The following is a 15095-nucleotide window of genomic DNA, read 5'->3' as shown; positions in this document are numbered from 1 at the left end:
ACAGGAGCGAAAGGGGGCTCCGCTGGCGTGATTTCTTCGGCTCCCGGCGGGGGTGATGGAGTCGCTCCCCGGGGTGGTTGAGGCGCGGGTTGCGGCACGTCCAGGACGATGACCGGGCGATTAGTGACGCTTTGGTTAACCGCCACCACCGGGGTACCCTTTTCCGGGTCAGCGGTCGGGCCAGACTGCACCTCCGGGGGGACCGCCAAGGTGCGCCTAGAATGGGAGGCCTCCGTCGGCATCAGTTTCGGTTGGCTCCGGTGCCGTTCCTGGTGCTCCTCCCATTCCAGCTCCTGTTGCCACTGGGCCGCTTCCCGAGCGGTCGGCGTCCGGGTCACTCCAACCGCGAACAGGCCGCGACTTCCCGCCTCGGGTAAGAATTGCACCTTCTCTCCCGGGTAAAGAGTGTGAAGCCTCCTTGGTAGGCCCTCCACGTCCAGGTGGACCCGATTATAAAAATAATCGTCTCCGGTGCTTGCTTCACGTATAAACCCGTAGCCCTCCTGCTGGTTGAACTTCACCACTATGCCAGTGGTGAATTGCAGGGCCAGCTCCTCACCGCCGGGACCGGACATCATTTCCCGGACGATGGTCTCTGCAAGCAGCCGCTCTTGGACGGGGTCTGGCACCGGAGACGGAGCCCTTGGATATGGGGTGAAGGACGGGACTACAGGGTCCCAAAAGAAGCCCCGGTGATCCTGCTCCAACCGCTCGGCATACACTTCGGCCGGTTCCCGCACGGGGACAGATGGTGCTGCGGCTGTGGGTGTTGCGGCTGTGGCGACGTGCTGGGGTGTCTCCACAGGGGCATAGGTAATCCCCAGGGGGCGGTTCCCTACCGGTAGCTGGGTGGCATAAGTGGCCCGTACCTCGGTAGTCGTGCCTCCGGTTGTCGCGTCCCAGGTGGTCAGCCAAGTCACCTTCTCCGGGCGTGCTGAATCTCCTGGCACGGTCGGGATCTCTGGCAAGAATGTTCTGGCTGCGGCAGCGGGTTTGGGTCGCTCTCGGCTTAAGCTGGTCAGGGCCATGGCGGTGGTGAGATCCTGTCGTTGACCGGACGTCTCCATCTCTTTCTCTTTCTCCTGCTGTGTAGCTAGAAATGGCGGCGGGGTCAATGCTGAGACTGGAAGAAGAGGAGGCGGGCCTATGTTTCCCGCTCTTGAACAGGCTCCACCCCCAGCCTCACACATCATCTTGACTCCTCCGCGGCGGTCCTTCTTTTTCTTTAAAATACCGCCCACTTCATATTTCTTTCTTCGTGCCCTGGGACTGGCGCCTCCCCTCTTTAGGCGGAGTACTCCGTACCTCTTCTTCGGCACTGGCCAGCCCCAGGCTCTTCTTTTGGCGCCAATTTTCCGCGCCCTTTTTCCCTCAGCTTCGCAGACGGCGGCCATCTTGCCGCCATCTTGTGCCCGGTCCAATGCCTTGGGCACTTCTTTCTCCCACCAAGGGACTGGGAATCTTCTCTCATAACCCGGATACGGTGCACTCGGCACCACTTGATCTCCGGCTTCTTGGGTTCCTGGCAGGGGACTCGCATCCTGCCGACTACGCCACATGAAGTGATGAGCCAGGGGTGCCTGCGACCTTGTAGTCGTGGCGGTAGTTTTCAGGCTGGTCCCTGGCTTCACCACTTCTTCAATGTCGGGGACTGACTTGGTGGGGCAGAGTGTGACCGTGCATTCGCCGGACGTCGTACAAACGATCTTCAGACAAAGGGTGCTGGTTACAAACGACATCCTTTATTACACGACAATATCCGGCAGTAAAATCAGGCACTTCAGTGGAGCTGGGGGCAGCCTGCCCTAACGCACCCTCTGGTGGGGATATGCCCTAGGTACTCCACTTCGCCGGGCTCCCACACTTCGGTTTCCTGCACACCGGACCCACACCAGCTGCTTCATACCCTGAGGTTACGTTCCCCTCCTTGTTCTCCGGCGCCCCCTGGTGGTCCCGCTCACACACTCTGCCCCTTGTTGTTCTCAGCCTTCTGTCCCGGATCCAACTAACTCACACACTTCCACACACTCCCCCCATGCTACAGCCGGCTCCTCCTCCCCGGTGGCGACAGCCGTCCCACCCGGCCACTAGGGGGTGTCCTAACACAACATAAAATAATAAAAGTCAACATTTTTATTAATTACAATTCCGGGTTAACTATGCTGGTACTGGTAGGGGTAGGCCCACCCACTACAGATGCTCAGGTTACAAGGGCCAAAATTGTGTTCACAAAGTGTCAAACTGTTCTCCACTGTAAATAAGGCCAGAAAAGTGATCTGTAAAAACAGTGGCTTCCAAAGTACAACGGGGTCAACATAGGTACAGTGGGATGTTGTAATGGAGACTAGATGTAGCAGTGCTGGAACAGCAAAGGTGAAGTAGTGGAGACCACAGAGAGCAGGGCTGGATCTGCAGTCATTGCATGAGACTAGTTAAAACTGAGTTCTTAACGTGAACAAATTATTAAGCCCAGCTGGAACAGCGGAGTTATAGATGTAGAGACCAGAAGAATCAGGGCTGTGTCAGCAGAGACCAGAAGAAGCAGAGCTGGAACAGAAGAGTCATGTCAGTGGAGACCAGAAGAAGCAGAGCTGGAACAGAAGAGTCATGTCAGTGGAGACCAGAAGAGGCAGAGCTGGAACAGAAGAGTCATGTCAGTGGAGACCAGAAGAGGCAGAGCTGGAACAGAAGAGTCATGTCAGTGGAGACCAGAAGAAGCAGAGCTGGAACAGAAGAGTCATGTCAGTGGAGACCAGAAGAGGCAGAGCTGGAACAGAAGAGTCATGTCAGTGGAGACCAGAAGAGGCAGAGCTGGAACAGAAGAGTCATGTCAGTGGAGACCAGAAGAAGCAGAGCTGGAACAGAAGAGTCATGTCAGTGGAGACCAGAAGAAGCAGAGCTGGAACAGTGGAGTAGTAGCAGTGTACCGCCTCCTGTGTCAGTGGCCGAACCGTTCGGATCCGGAACTGCGGTAGCTCGATGGGTCTCTGGACCCGAGGGTCGTGCGGACACTCGAATTTTAAAACGGGGATTATGTACAGGGGATTTGGAAGTTCGTGACGCCACCCACGGTGTGTGGTAAGGTGGAGTACCACCGCTGCTGTTGGGGAGCCCGGTGGCAGTGGTGTGGCAGCAAGGTGTCTAACCACTCCATGGGTAGGGGGTTGTACTCTGGGGCCCGGTGATGGCAGTGAAGGGGTGCCGTTGGGAAAGGAAAGGGTCTCTGCGTACTCACTCAGTCCAAGAATACTGACACCGACAGCTTGTAAACCAGAATTCTGAGCACCGCTGCAGCAAGGAGGGAGCACGCTTGGATCCGTGCCATTGGTGTTGCTTGTTAGCCTGTGACCTTTTCCGTGGCACCTTGTTCACTGTTTGGACCCAATAGTGTGGAACTAATTGGGTCCCACTCACTTATGGCTAACGGTGTGAGCTTGCTTTGATTTGATGGACTGTGTTTGTACGGAAAGTCCTATCCCATTGGTGCGCTAGTACCCCGATTTTGGAGCGGGTGAGGGATAATAATAAAGTCTTGAATCCTGAAGACTTCACCCCCATCAGGTAAATTACCAGGATGCTTGAAGGTACTTCCCAGCCTAGGGTCCGTGTACCCCGTAGTTCCCTGGCCCCTGCCCGGAGATGGCTCAAGGCTGCCGGCTGCCCTCCTCGGCAATCCGTGCCCCTTGACATGATCCCCTGCGATTGGGGTTCCAACTCCTACCAGGCCCAGACCAACGGCTGCCACCTAGTAAACTTCAGGAGCCCTGCTCCTCACCGCTGACCTCTCCCTCTCAGTCACCACTTTACCTCCTACTCCTTCCACTCTTTTTCACTTCTCCTCTCACTTTTTCACTTACCCCAACCAACCCCCCCAATTTGATGGCCCTATTCCCTTCAGGCCCCCCAATGGTGTGCCTGGTGGGTATGGTGTAAAGTGTTCCTAGGGTTTTGACTGGCTTTGATCTTAGCAACACCAAAGAACCAGGATCCGTAACCAAGGAGGACTTGGATACCTTGCTGAGGGGCAGGTTGTACAATACTCTGTGACGACCTAATAGGCCAGGGCGTCACAGCAGTGGTGAGCAGAAGAAGCAGAGCTGGAACAGCAGAGTTATGTCAGTGGACCCCACAAGAAATAGAGCTGGAACAGGAGAGTTGTGGCAGTGGAGAGCAGAAGAAGCAGAGCTGGAACAGCAGAATTGTGGCAGTGGAGACCAGAAGAACCAGTCTTGGACCACCAGAGGCAGGTCATCTGTAGATCCGAACAAACAGAGCCGGAACAGCAGAGTTGTGGCAGTGGAGCCCAGAAGAAGCCAAGCTGGAACAGCAGAGTCGTGATAGTGGGGACCAGAAGAAGCAGAGCTGAAACAGCAGAGTTATGTCAGTGGACCCCACAAGAAATAGAGCTGGAACAGGAGAGTTGTGGCAGTGGAGTACAGAAGAAGTAGAGCTGGAACAGTGGAGATCAGAAGAAGCAGAGCTGGAACAGCAGAATTGTGGCAGGAGAGACCAGAAGAAGCAGACCTGGACCACCAGAGTCAGGTCATCTGTAGATCCGAACAAACAGAGCCGGAACAGTAGAGTCGTGACAGTGGAGCTCAGAAGAAGCCAAGCTGGAACCGCAGATTTGTGGACTGGAATAGCAGAGTTGTGGTAGTGGGGACCAGAGGAAGCAGATTTGTGGCAACATATGCCAGAAGAAGCAGAGCTGGATCAGCAGAGTCATGTATGGAGAAGCACCCTCTAGTGTCGGCATCTAGAAACCTTTTTAGAAGTATGAAAGATATTCACTATTTAGGAAGATTTGCTTGCAATCCAAGATGGTAGGAAGTGAGATAAATACTGAGCTGGTGGCTACAGATGCAATTACTGTGGTGTAGGTGACTTCCCTGGGTCTGTACTATTACAGCAATACCAGATTTATTTAGTATGTTAATGTTTAGCTATTTTTGCACAATAACAAAATCACTTTGAAAGACTTAGAAAAAAAAATCATCTGATGCCCACATCTCGTGGGGCAGGTCCAATCCCTGAGCTTGCTCCATGCAGACACCATACCAGAAGTCACCATCACTGATCCATCTGTGGAGCGACAGTCGTCTTCTACAAAGTTGCTCAGAAACTTTTGTTTCCGACCCTACGAGAATGTGACTGTTCAAGAAAGATGTGATGAGACCAGAAGGAACTATTTAGAAGAAGAGACTTTAACCAGTTCCTGGTGCAGAGAATTTCTAACTAATTCTGGGGTTTTCCATCAGACTTCTCACTTAGCCAAAAGTGGAGATCACAGGGGTGGATGCGACTTTGGGGGGTTTCTTCATACGCTACAATGACCTTTCATTAATTTACAGTTAGGTCCAGAAATTTTTGGACAGTGACACAATTTTGGCGAGTTGGGCTCTGCATGCCACCACATTGGATTTGAAATGAAACCTCTACAACAGAATTCAAGTGCAGATTGTAACGTTTAATTTGAAGGTTTGAACAAAAATATCTGATAGAAATTGTAGGAATTGTACACATTTCTTTACAAACACTCCACATTTTAGGAGGTCAAAAGTAATTGGACAAATAAACCAAACCCAAAAAAAACCTTTTTATTTTCAATATTTTGTTGCGAATCCTTTGGAGGCAATCACTGCCTTAAGTCTGGAACCCATGGACATCACCAAACGCTGGGTTTCCTCCTTCTTAATGCTTTGCCAGGCCTTTACAGCCGCAGCCTTCAGGTCTTGCTTGTTTGTGGGTGTTTCCGTCTTAAGTCTGGATTTGAGCAAGTGAAATGCATGCTCAATTGGGTTAAGATCTGGTGATTGACTTGGCCATTGCAGAATGTTCCACTTTTTTGCACTCATGAACTCCTGGGTAGCTTTGGCTGTATGCTTGGGGTCATTGTCCATCTGTACTATGAAGCGCCGTCCGATCAACTTTGCGGCATTTGGCTGAATCTGGGCTGAAAGTATATCCCGGTACACTTCAGAATTCATCTGGCTACTCTTGTCTGCTGTTATGTCATCAATAAACACAAGTGACCCAGTGCCATTGAAAGCCATGCATGCCCATGCCATCACGTTGCCTCCACCATGTTTTACAGAGGATGTGGTGTGCCTTGGATCATGTGCCGTTCCCTTTCTTCTCCAAACTTTTTTCTTCCCATCATTCTGGTACAGGTTGATCTTGGTCTCATCTGTCCATAGAATACTTTTCCAGAACTGAGCTGGCTTCATGAGGTGTTTTTCAGCAAATGTAACTCTGGCCTGTCTATTTTTGGAATTGATGAATGGTTTGCATCTAGATGTGAACCCTTTGTATTTACTTTCATGGAGTCTTCTCTTTACTGTTGACTTAGACAGATACACCTACTTCACTGAGAGTGTTCTGGACTTCAGTTGATGTTGTGAACGGGTTCTTCTTCACCAAAGAAAGTATGCGGCGATTATCCACCACTGTTGTCATCCGTGGACGCCCAGGCCTTTTTGAGTTCCCAAGCTCACCAGTCAATTCCTTTTTTCTCAGAATGTACCCGACTGTTGATTTTGCTACTCCAAGCATGTCTGCTATCTCTCTGATGGATTTTTTCTTTTTTTTCAGCCTCAGGATGTTCTGCTTCACCTCAATTGAGAGTTCCTTAGACTGCATGTTGTCTGGTCAGAGCAACAGCTTCCAAATGCAAAACCACACACCTGTAATCAACCCCAGACCTTTTAACTACTTCATTGATTACAGGTTAACGAGGGAGACGCCTTCAGAGTTAATTGCAGCCCTTAGAGTCCCTTGTCCAATTACTTTTGGTCCCTTGAAAAAGAGGAGGCTATGCATTACAGAGCTATGATTCCTAAACCCTTTCTCCGATTTGGATGTGAAGACTCTCATATTGCAGCTGGGAGTGTGCACTTTCAGCCCATATTATATATAGAATTGTATTTCTGAACATGTTTTTGTAAACAGCTAAAATAACAAAACTTGTGTCACTGTCCAAATATTTCTGGACCTAACGTATGTGTGTATACTATATTCCCTTATGGTTTTGGCATTGTTCTTTCACTTTTTAGGCCACGGAGGAAAATTATGACCTGTGATAATTGTGTTTACAGCCCTCACCTGCTTTTTTGTTCAGCGCACTTGTCTCTATGTTTTTGTCGGTCCTTTTTTGGTAATGTGTTGTGTGTCTGTGCGTTGTGTGCTTGTGGGAACAATAATGTGGCAACAGCTTATAAATTAGACTGTCTCCTGTTGTGGAGACCAAGAGAGGTTTGGGCCGACAATGAGTGACTGACAGAGGTAACTGCTGACAGTGTCGGTTGCAGAGGACATGTGTGTGGAGCAGGAACCATGTTGCTGAGTGGTGGCCAGCAAGTGAGTGACGAAAACATCTCAAATTGTGTTTTACACCAAGTTAAAGACAGAAAATTGCCTCTGTGATTGTCCCAGGCATAGAAAACTGGCCACCTAAATTGGCGAAGAGGAAAAGATTTCTCTGATTGTGCCCCTTTGATAAGAGCTGGCAAGGAGGGCAAATGCATGCTGTGTGAAGTAGCGATAATGGCCAAAGTCCATGTGAGTAAAGCAAATAGAAAGAATGTGCAAGTGTGGGCTACCTGAAATAGCTACTAAACCTAAAGCCAAGTGAGACCTACCCAACCGTATGGGAGGGAGTGATGTTAGTCCCAGCAATGTGTCTACTCCATGGAGCCTGAGGTTGGCAGCAGGAACATAGGCGGTGTTAGGCTTAATGGGGAAACCAGAGAAGTAATGTGGTAGTCTGGTAGGAGAGGTAACCAGAGCTGCACCGTCCAGAACCATGTGAGGTGGGCGGTACTTGTAGGGATGGCCTTTCAGGAACCAGGAGTGTACTGGTGTCTGTGTGTGAAAAGTAGGCCTCAAAGACCATAGGACGCCGGCTCAGGCATTATTCTTGTTCTACAGCGTTCCAAGATGCCTCCACATTGGATGACTGTAAATAAAGCCATGTTGACCTGTTCCTGTAGTTTGGCTTTTTACCAGGGAGGCAGTAAAGACAAGAGTGCAGTGACATCCATCTACTACACAAACTGCAAAAGTACACTCCACACACATATGGCCTTGCGTTCCATCCGGCTTTTGACGGATCCGGCAAAATTTGCTTGTCCGGCGGCAGATGGAACGCTGAGGGGAACGTTTTTTGTCTCTGGCAAAAATTAGTATCACGCCGGATTCAGCACCGTACGACGTGTTTTATACTAGAAGCCTATGGACGCCGGCTCTGGCGTAATGCAGCAAAAACTGGATACGGACGCCGGATCCATTTTTTCAACTGAGCATGCTCAGTATCACAACGGATCCGTCAAAAAACTGAAGGACCTGATGGAAAAAACTGATGCAAGTGATCCGTTTTCTCGCCGGATCGTATCTGATGCCAAAGAACTGATGTGTGAAAGCAGACTAATACCGGTTAAAACGGATCCGGCGCAGGATGCGTTTTTTTCCTCATTGAATTGTATTAGAGCCGGATTGTGCCTGATGCCCTTGCATTGCATACAACGTGCAAAATTTCTGTGTCCGGCTGCCGGAAAGGACGCAGCCAGAAACATTTTTTGACTGCGGCAAAAAAACGGACCGCGCAGAATCTGGCACCGTCCGGCATCATGTACAATGAAAGCCTATGGGCGCCGGATCCGTCGTAATGCGGCATACAACGCATTACAGCGCTGGATTCCGTTTTTTGCTACTGAGCATGCTCAGTAGCACAACGGATGCGTTCAAAAACTGAAGGAACTGATGGAAAAAACTGATCCGTTTTTTTGCCTGATCCGTTGCATCAGTTTTAACACCGGATTGTGCCTGACCCTAAAAACCGGATGTGTTAGTGGTCTGAGGAAAGATGCGGCACAATCCGGTGCTAATAGAAGTCTAGGAGGAAAAAAACGCATCTAGGGGAAACAAACACCGGATGCGTTTTTCCCACAAAGCGCAGGATTGTGCCTGACGGCAAAAACCGGATGTGTGACAGTAGCCTTAGTGGTGTGAGGACACAATCAGAGTCCGAGGAAAAAATTGGGATATATTAGTGATCCAATGTAAAAATGGGATCTGTTAGTGGTCCAAGGAAAGAATTGGACATGTTAGTAGTCTGAGGGAGAAATCAGACGTCTGCACAGCCCCATAGAATATCATGGGTATGAGTGCTGTCCATCAAAACCACAGATAGCACACGTCCGATATAAACGCTTGTGTGCATGAGGCCGGACTGGCCAGGGGGTCTCCCGACTCGAAATAGAAATGAATGAAGCTCTCACTCTTGGTTTGGTAGACCAGCCGGTCTGTGCATTGTGGTCCGATCTTGGTCTGATTTCTACGGACATCTAAATGTGCCCTTACTGTGTATTGGTTCCTTACACTCTCAGACTTTTTCTCTAACATCCTCACCCCTAATAATCTTTCTAACTCAAGCATTTTTAAACTGTGATGCTCGATGGAGTAACGAGCTGTGGCGAACACACGCATCACCAGTGAAAACCATGGACACCCCTCTTCCGATACAATCAGACCCAAATAGTAAAGTGGTAAAGTAGGGACTGGGGACTGTCTGTCTTCATTTATTTTGTCTTGTTATAATTATATAATATCCCAGATACCCTAGACCAACACTGGTGGGATCCACGCTGATGGGATAGGACCTGTAACGGCTGAATTACCCCTTTACCTTTGATATGGCAGTAGAAAATATACCATGACTACGGAGACTTGATATCTGGGAAAGTAGATAGAGGACCAGCTCTACCCACTCCTCATTGTAAAGCTGCGCCTGCTTTATAATGGGGTTTCACACCCTAATCACATCATCTTTATCTTTTTATACTTGGATCTCACTGTGGCGCCCCTGAGGCTTCAGTCGCCACAGGGTGCTGCACCTCACTTAAGGTGCAGTATTCATCTCGGGTAAGGAGGGGGTTAATCACCGGTGTTCCACATTTCACTTCACAAAAACAGCTTCTCACTGGGGACTGGACTAGGGTAGGCTGGGGGGTGGCCATCATAAGACATGGGACTTTCCCTGTCACTAGGACAACCACCTGAGGGGCGGGCACCACTTGGGGTAGAAGTAGGAGCAACCTTGACACTCTCAACAGTCAAGTCGGGACTACAGCTCTGACGACACGACACCACTTTCTTCTTTATTCCCTCACGGCACGGGGCCTGCGGCTCGGAGTGGGAAGCTCCAAGCTGTAGTTCCTTTCTCCTGAAGGGACACTCCTCGGACAGGACACTTTCCAAATACCGATGGCTACCTCTAACTTATCAGGGATTGGCTGGGGCCCAGCACGGCGGTGACCAGTACCTCTTGGGCAATACAAGGACAGTGAGTAAAAGACCTGGGACAGCAGCAACTGACTCAGCCTTTTATTGCCGGCGCCGTTGTCCCGCGCTTCGGCGCCAATGGCCGCTACTCTATCATCATCCTCCCCAGGGCCCGCTCCACCTGTGGGGAGCAGAACCATCCATGCTGCTACAACCATCCGACAGCAGCGGTTGCTAATCCACTGGCCGCGTACCGCAGGTGGAGTAACAAGACAATCATCCTCATCATCTCCCCCACCATCTTCCTCCCATCATCCCTGCATCTCTTTTATTGTACACCTCGGGGCCACGAAGCCAGACAGGGCCACCCATGACATCCCCTGACCCGACCGTCACCGGCCCAGCGACGAGTGCATTTAACCCCTGCCCCGTGGGTGCTACATCACCACTACTCATAAACAGTGCTATAAATTTTTGGCATCGCCTCACGCATGTTTGTCAGAAAAGCATATTTGTTCTGTTTCCAAGACCAGAGAGCCTGAGCAGCGTGTGATTCCTTCTGTGCAAACAGCTTTTCCCCTGACGGCACCTCACAAAATCTATGGAGAGGGATTGGTTGGAAGGACACAAAGTCCATGCCAGGCAGGGAGGGTTACATGATCAAGGGCGGGGGGAAAACTGATTAAAAACAGCTCACAAGTTATAGAAGAGCAGCCGTGCAGCAGCAGACACCGGACTCGTCGCACCATGGCTCTCAGGCTGGACACCTATGTCGTTCTGAACGACGGGTATAAAATGCCGGTGATTGGATTTGGCACCTATGCCCCAAAACCGGTAAGAAGAGGGTACAAGCTCAGCACACGTGGTAGTAAATATAGATGGTGTGGAATAGCTGGCACTTACCCGCAGACTAAAAATTATGTGAAAAGTCAAGAGATAAGAGAAGAGCGATGCCTATAAAAAATATCACGATTACGTCTTACAGTACTCCAAAGAACAGCTCATGGAGAGCACCAAGGTGGCCATTGAGGTGGGATACCGCCACATCGACTCCGCCGATATGTATGAATGTGAAGTCCAGGTTGGCCAAGCCATCAAAGCAAAGATTGATGATGGGACGGTGAAGAGAGAAGACATTTTTTACACTGGGAAGGTGTTAACCTTTTTATTTTGCACACTTTGACCAAAACTTTTGTCAACTTTTCTCATTCACGTGGTCAATAGGGGGCGCTGCCATGTTCATTTTCAACGTATTTTTCCACAGCTTTGGAATAATAACCACGCTCCCGAGAGGGTCCGAATGTCCTTGGAAAAATCCCTGAAGGATCTACAGCTGGATTACCTGGATCTCTTCCTCATCCACACACCCGTAGCATTTAAGGTTTGGACAATTATGGATTTTTCGAATGTGTAATAGGTTTTTTTTTTGTAGTGTTAAGTAAGAATCTGTTCAGGAAGCCTCAGCGGAGACAGAGGACACCACAACGTCTGGTCGTGTCTAGAGAAGAAAGCGTGATTGAACTTTGGTAATACTTTGTGGTTTTCACTGTAAATGAAAAAAAAAATGTTTACATCTCATGTTTTTCCTCTTTCTCCTCCAGCCCGGAGATGAGCTCTATCCAATCGATGAAAATGGGAAGCTGATTTTTCATAACACAGATTTCCGGGACACATGGAAGGTAAATTCAGGGGCAGGGTTCAGGATAATGTACCCTCTCCATTGGTATTTCTCAATAAACATTTATATTTTTCACAATTTTTGCACGTTTTTCTCTAACATATGTGACATGACCGCAAACTGTAAGAAAAAAAAATAATAAAAATATGCACCAGTTTTGATTGGCATATTAGTATATTGTCTAGAACAGGGACCAACCACATGGTCATCCATTCACTCAATTGGTTGGCATGTTTAGTACATTGTCCAGTAGGGGGACCAACCACATGGTCATCCATTCATTCGGTTGGTTGGCATGTTTAGTACATTGTACAGAAGGGGGTCCAACCACATGGTCATCCATTTATTCGATTGGTTAGCATGTTTAGTACATTTTCCAGAAGTGGGACCAACCACATGGTCATCCATTCATTCGATTGGTTGGCATGTTTAGTACATTGTCCAGAAGGGGGACCAACCACATAGTCATCCATTCATATGATTGGTTGGCATGTGTAATACATCCAGAATGGGGACCAACCACATGGTCATCCATTCACTCAATTGATTTGCATGTTTAGTACATTGTTCAGAAGGTGGACCAATGACATAGTCATCCATTCACTCGATTGGATGGCATGTTTAGTGCATTGTCCAGAAGGGGGACCAACCACATGGTCATCCATTCATATGGTTGATTGGCATGTTTAGTACATCCAGAAGGGGGACCGACCACATGGTCATCCATTCATTCGATTGGTTGGCATGTTTAGTACATTGTCCAGAAGGGGGACCAACCACATGGTCATCCATTTATTTGATTAGTTGGCATGTTTAGCACATTGTCCAGAAGGGGGACCAACCACATGGTCATCCATTTATTTGATTGGTTGGCATGTTTAGTATATTGTCCAGAAGGGGGCCAAACACATAGTCATCCATTCACTCGATTGGTTGTCATGTTTAGTACATTGTTCAGAAGGTGGACCAACCACATGGTCATCCCGTCATTCAATTGGTTGGCAATGGCATGTAATACCACACACTTCAACTTTAGTGGCCACTCCAGGGGGAGTTTATGGCCAGCACAGCTTCCTATGGTCTTTACAAAACAGCCCCCTCTTTATATTGTATCACTGTTTGCCTTGGTTATTTCTAGGCTATGGAAGCGTGTAAAGATGCCGGGCTCACCAGATCCATCGGCGTCTCCAATTTTAACCAAAGGCAACTACAGCTGCTTCTGAACATGCCAGGACTCAAGTACAAACCAGTGTGCAACCAGGTAATTATTATGGATTTCTCTTTAAAATGAATGCTTCCACCCCAAAAACTAAAAGACCTTGCCCCGTGCTCCTCTGCTCCAATTCTTGGTGTGCCGAAATGACGACCATATGGTTGGTTATCAGATGTATTCATCTCTATATACAGGTGGAATGTCACATATTCAACAATCAGAACAAACTACTGGAGTTCTGCAAATCTCAGGACATCGTGTTGGTGGGATACAGCGTGCTGGGGTCCAGCAGAGCTATCGCCTTGTAAGAAAAAATGCTTTTTTTGTTTTTTTTTCTCTATTTGAGATAGATTGAAATAGAGGAGGACACAATACAACTAGAATAAGATAAAACTTGACAGAGGTGTAGGAATATCTTATAACTACAAATGTAACTGCAATATAGAATCCTTCCCTAAGACAAATATCCCGTATGACTGTATGTAGGGGCTTATAATAGGAGAAAGGAAAACTTTAATAACTAATACTGCCCCCTACGCACAAGAATATAACTACTATAATACTGCTCCTATATACCAGAATATAACTACTATAATACTGCCCCTATGTACAAGAATATAACTACTATAATACTGCCTCTATGTACCAGAATATAACTACTATAATACTGCTCCTATGTACAAGAATATAACTACTATAATACTGCCCCTATGTACAAGAATATAACTACTATAATACTGCCCCTATGTACAAGAATATAACTACTATAATACTGCCCCTATGTACAAGAATATAACTACTATAATACTGCCCCTATGTACAAGAATATAACTACTATAATACTGCCCCTATGTACAAGAATATAACTACTATAATACTGCCCCTATGTACAAGAATATAACTACTATAATACTGCTCCTATGTACAAGAATATAACTACTATAATACTGCTCCTATGTACAAGAATATAACTACTATAATACTGCCCCTATGTACAAGAATATAACTACTATAATACTGCCCCTATGTACAAGAATATAACTACTATAATACTGCCCCTATGTACAAGAATATAACTACTATAATACTGCTCCTATGTACAAGAATATAACTGCAATAATACTGCTCCTATGTACAAGAATATAACTGCAATAATACTGCCCCTATGTACAAGAATATAACTACTATAATACTGCCCCTATGTACAAGAATAGAACTACTATAATACTGCCCCATATACAAGAATATATATAACTACAATAATACTGCCCCTATGTACCAGAATATAACTACTATAATACTGCCCCCCTATATACCAGAATATAACTACTATAATACTGCCCCTATGTACCAGAATATAACTACTATAATACTGCCCCCTATGTACAAGAATATAACTACTATAATACTGCCCCTATGTACAAGAATATAACTACTATAATACTGCTCCTATGTACAAGAATATAACTACTATAATACTGCCCCTATGTACAAGAATATAACTACTATAATACTGCCCCCTATGTACAAGAATATAACTACTATAATACTGCCCCCTATGTACAAGAATATAACTACTATAATACTGCCCCTATGTACAAGAATATAAATACTATAATACTGCCCCTATGTAGAAGAATATAACTACTATAATATTGCCCCTATGTACAAGAATATAACTGCTATAATACTGCCCCTATGTACAAGAATATAACTACTATAATACTGCCCCTATGTACAAGAATATAACTACTATAATACTGCCCCTATGTACAAGAATATAACTACTATAATACTGCCCCTATGTAGAAGAATATAACCACTATAATACTGTCCCCTATGTACAAGAATATAACTACTATAATACTGCCCCCTATGTACAAGAATATAACTACTATAATACTGCCCCTATGTACAAGAATATAA

At 47.1% G+C, this 15095-nt stretch overlaps 1 protein-coding gene across 1 annotated transcript in view; it reads left to right on the top strand.

The window, feature by feature from the left end:
• Positions 1–10991: 10991 nt before the first annotated feature.
• LOC142302681 (aldo-keto reductase family 1 member C1-like) overlaps positions 10992–15095 on the top strand; it is a 9821-nt gene continuing 5717 nt past the window's right edge. Inside the window, exons 1-6 of the mRNA XM_075343783.1 lie at positions 10992–11112; positions 11264–11431; positions 11543–11659; positions 11880–11957; positions 13095–13217; positions 13364–13473. Of these exons, the coding sequence (XP_075199898.1) occupies positions 11026–11112; positions 11264–11431; positions 11543–11659; positions 11880–11957; positions 13095–13217; positions 13364–13473 (683 nt within the window). The 5' untranslated portion in view covers positions 10992–11025. The remainder of the gene's footprint in view (positions 11113–11263; positions 11432–11542; positions 11660–11879; positions 11958–13094; positions 13218–13363; positions 13474–15095) is intronic.

The sequence above is a fragment of the Anomaloglossus baeobatrachus genome, chromosome 4 (genome assembly GCF_048569485.1).
Source record: "Anomaloglossus baeobatrachus isolate aAnoBae1 chromosome 4, aAnoBae1.hap1, whole genome shotgun sequence".
In the NCBI taxonomy this organism is placed as follows: domain Eukaryota; kingdom Metazoa; phylum Chordata; class Amphibia; order Anura; family Aromobatidae; genus Anomaloglossus; species Anomaloglossus baeobatrachus.
Note: the sequence above shows the minus strand (reverse complement) of the source record. Positions and strands in the feature narration are given on the sequence as shown.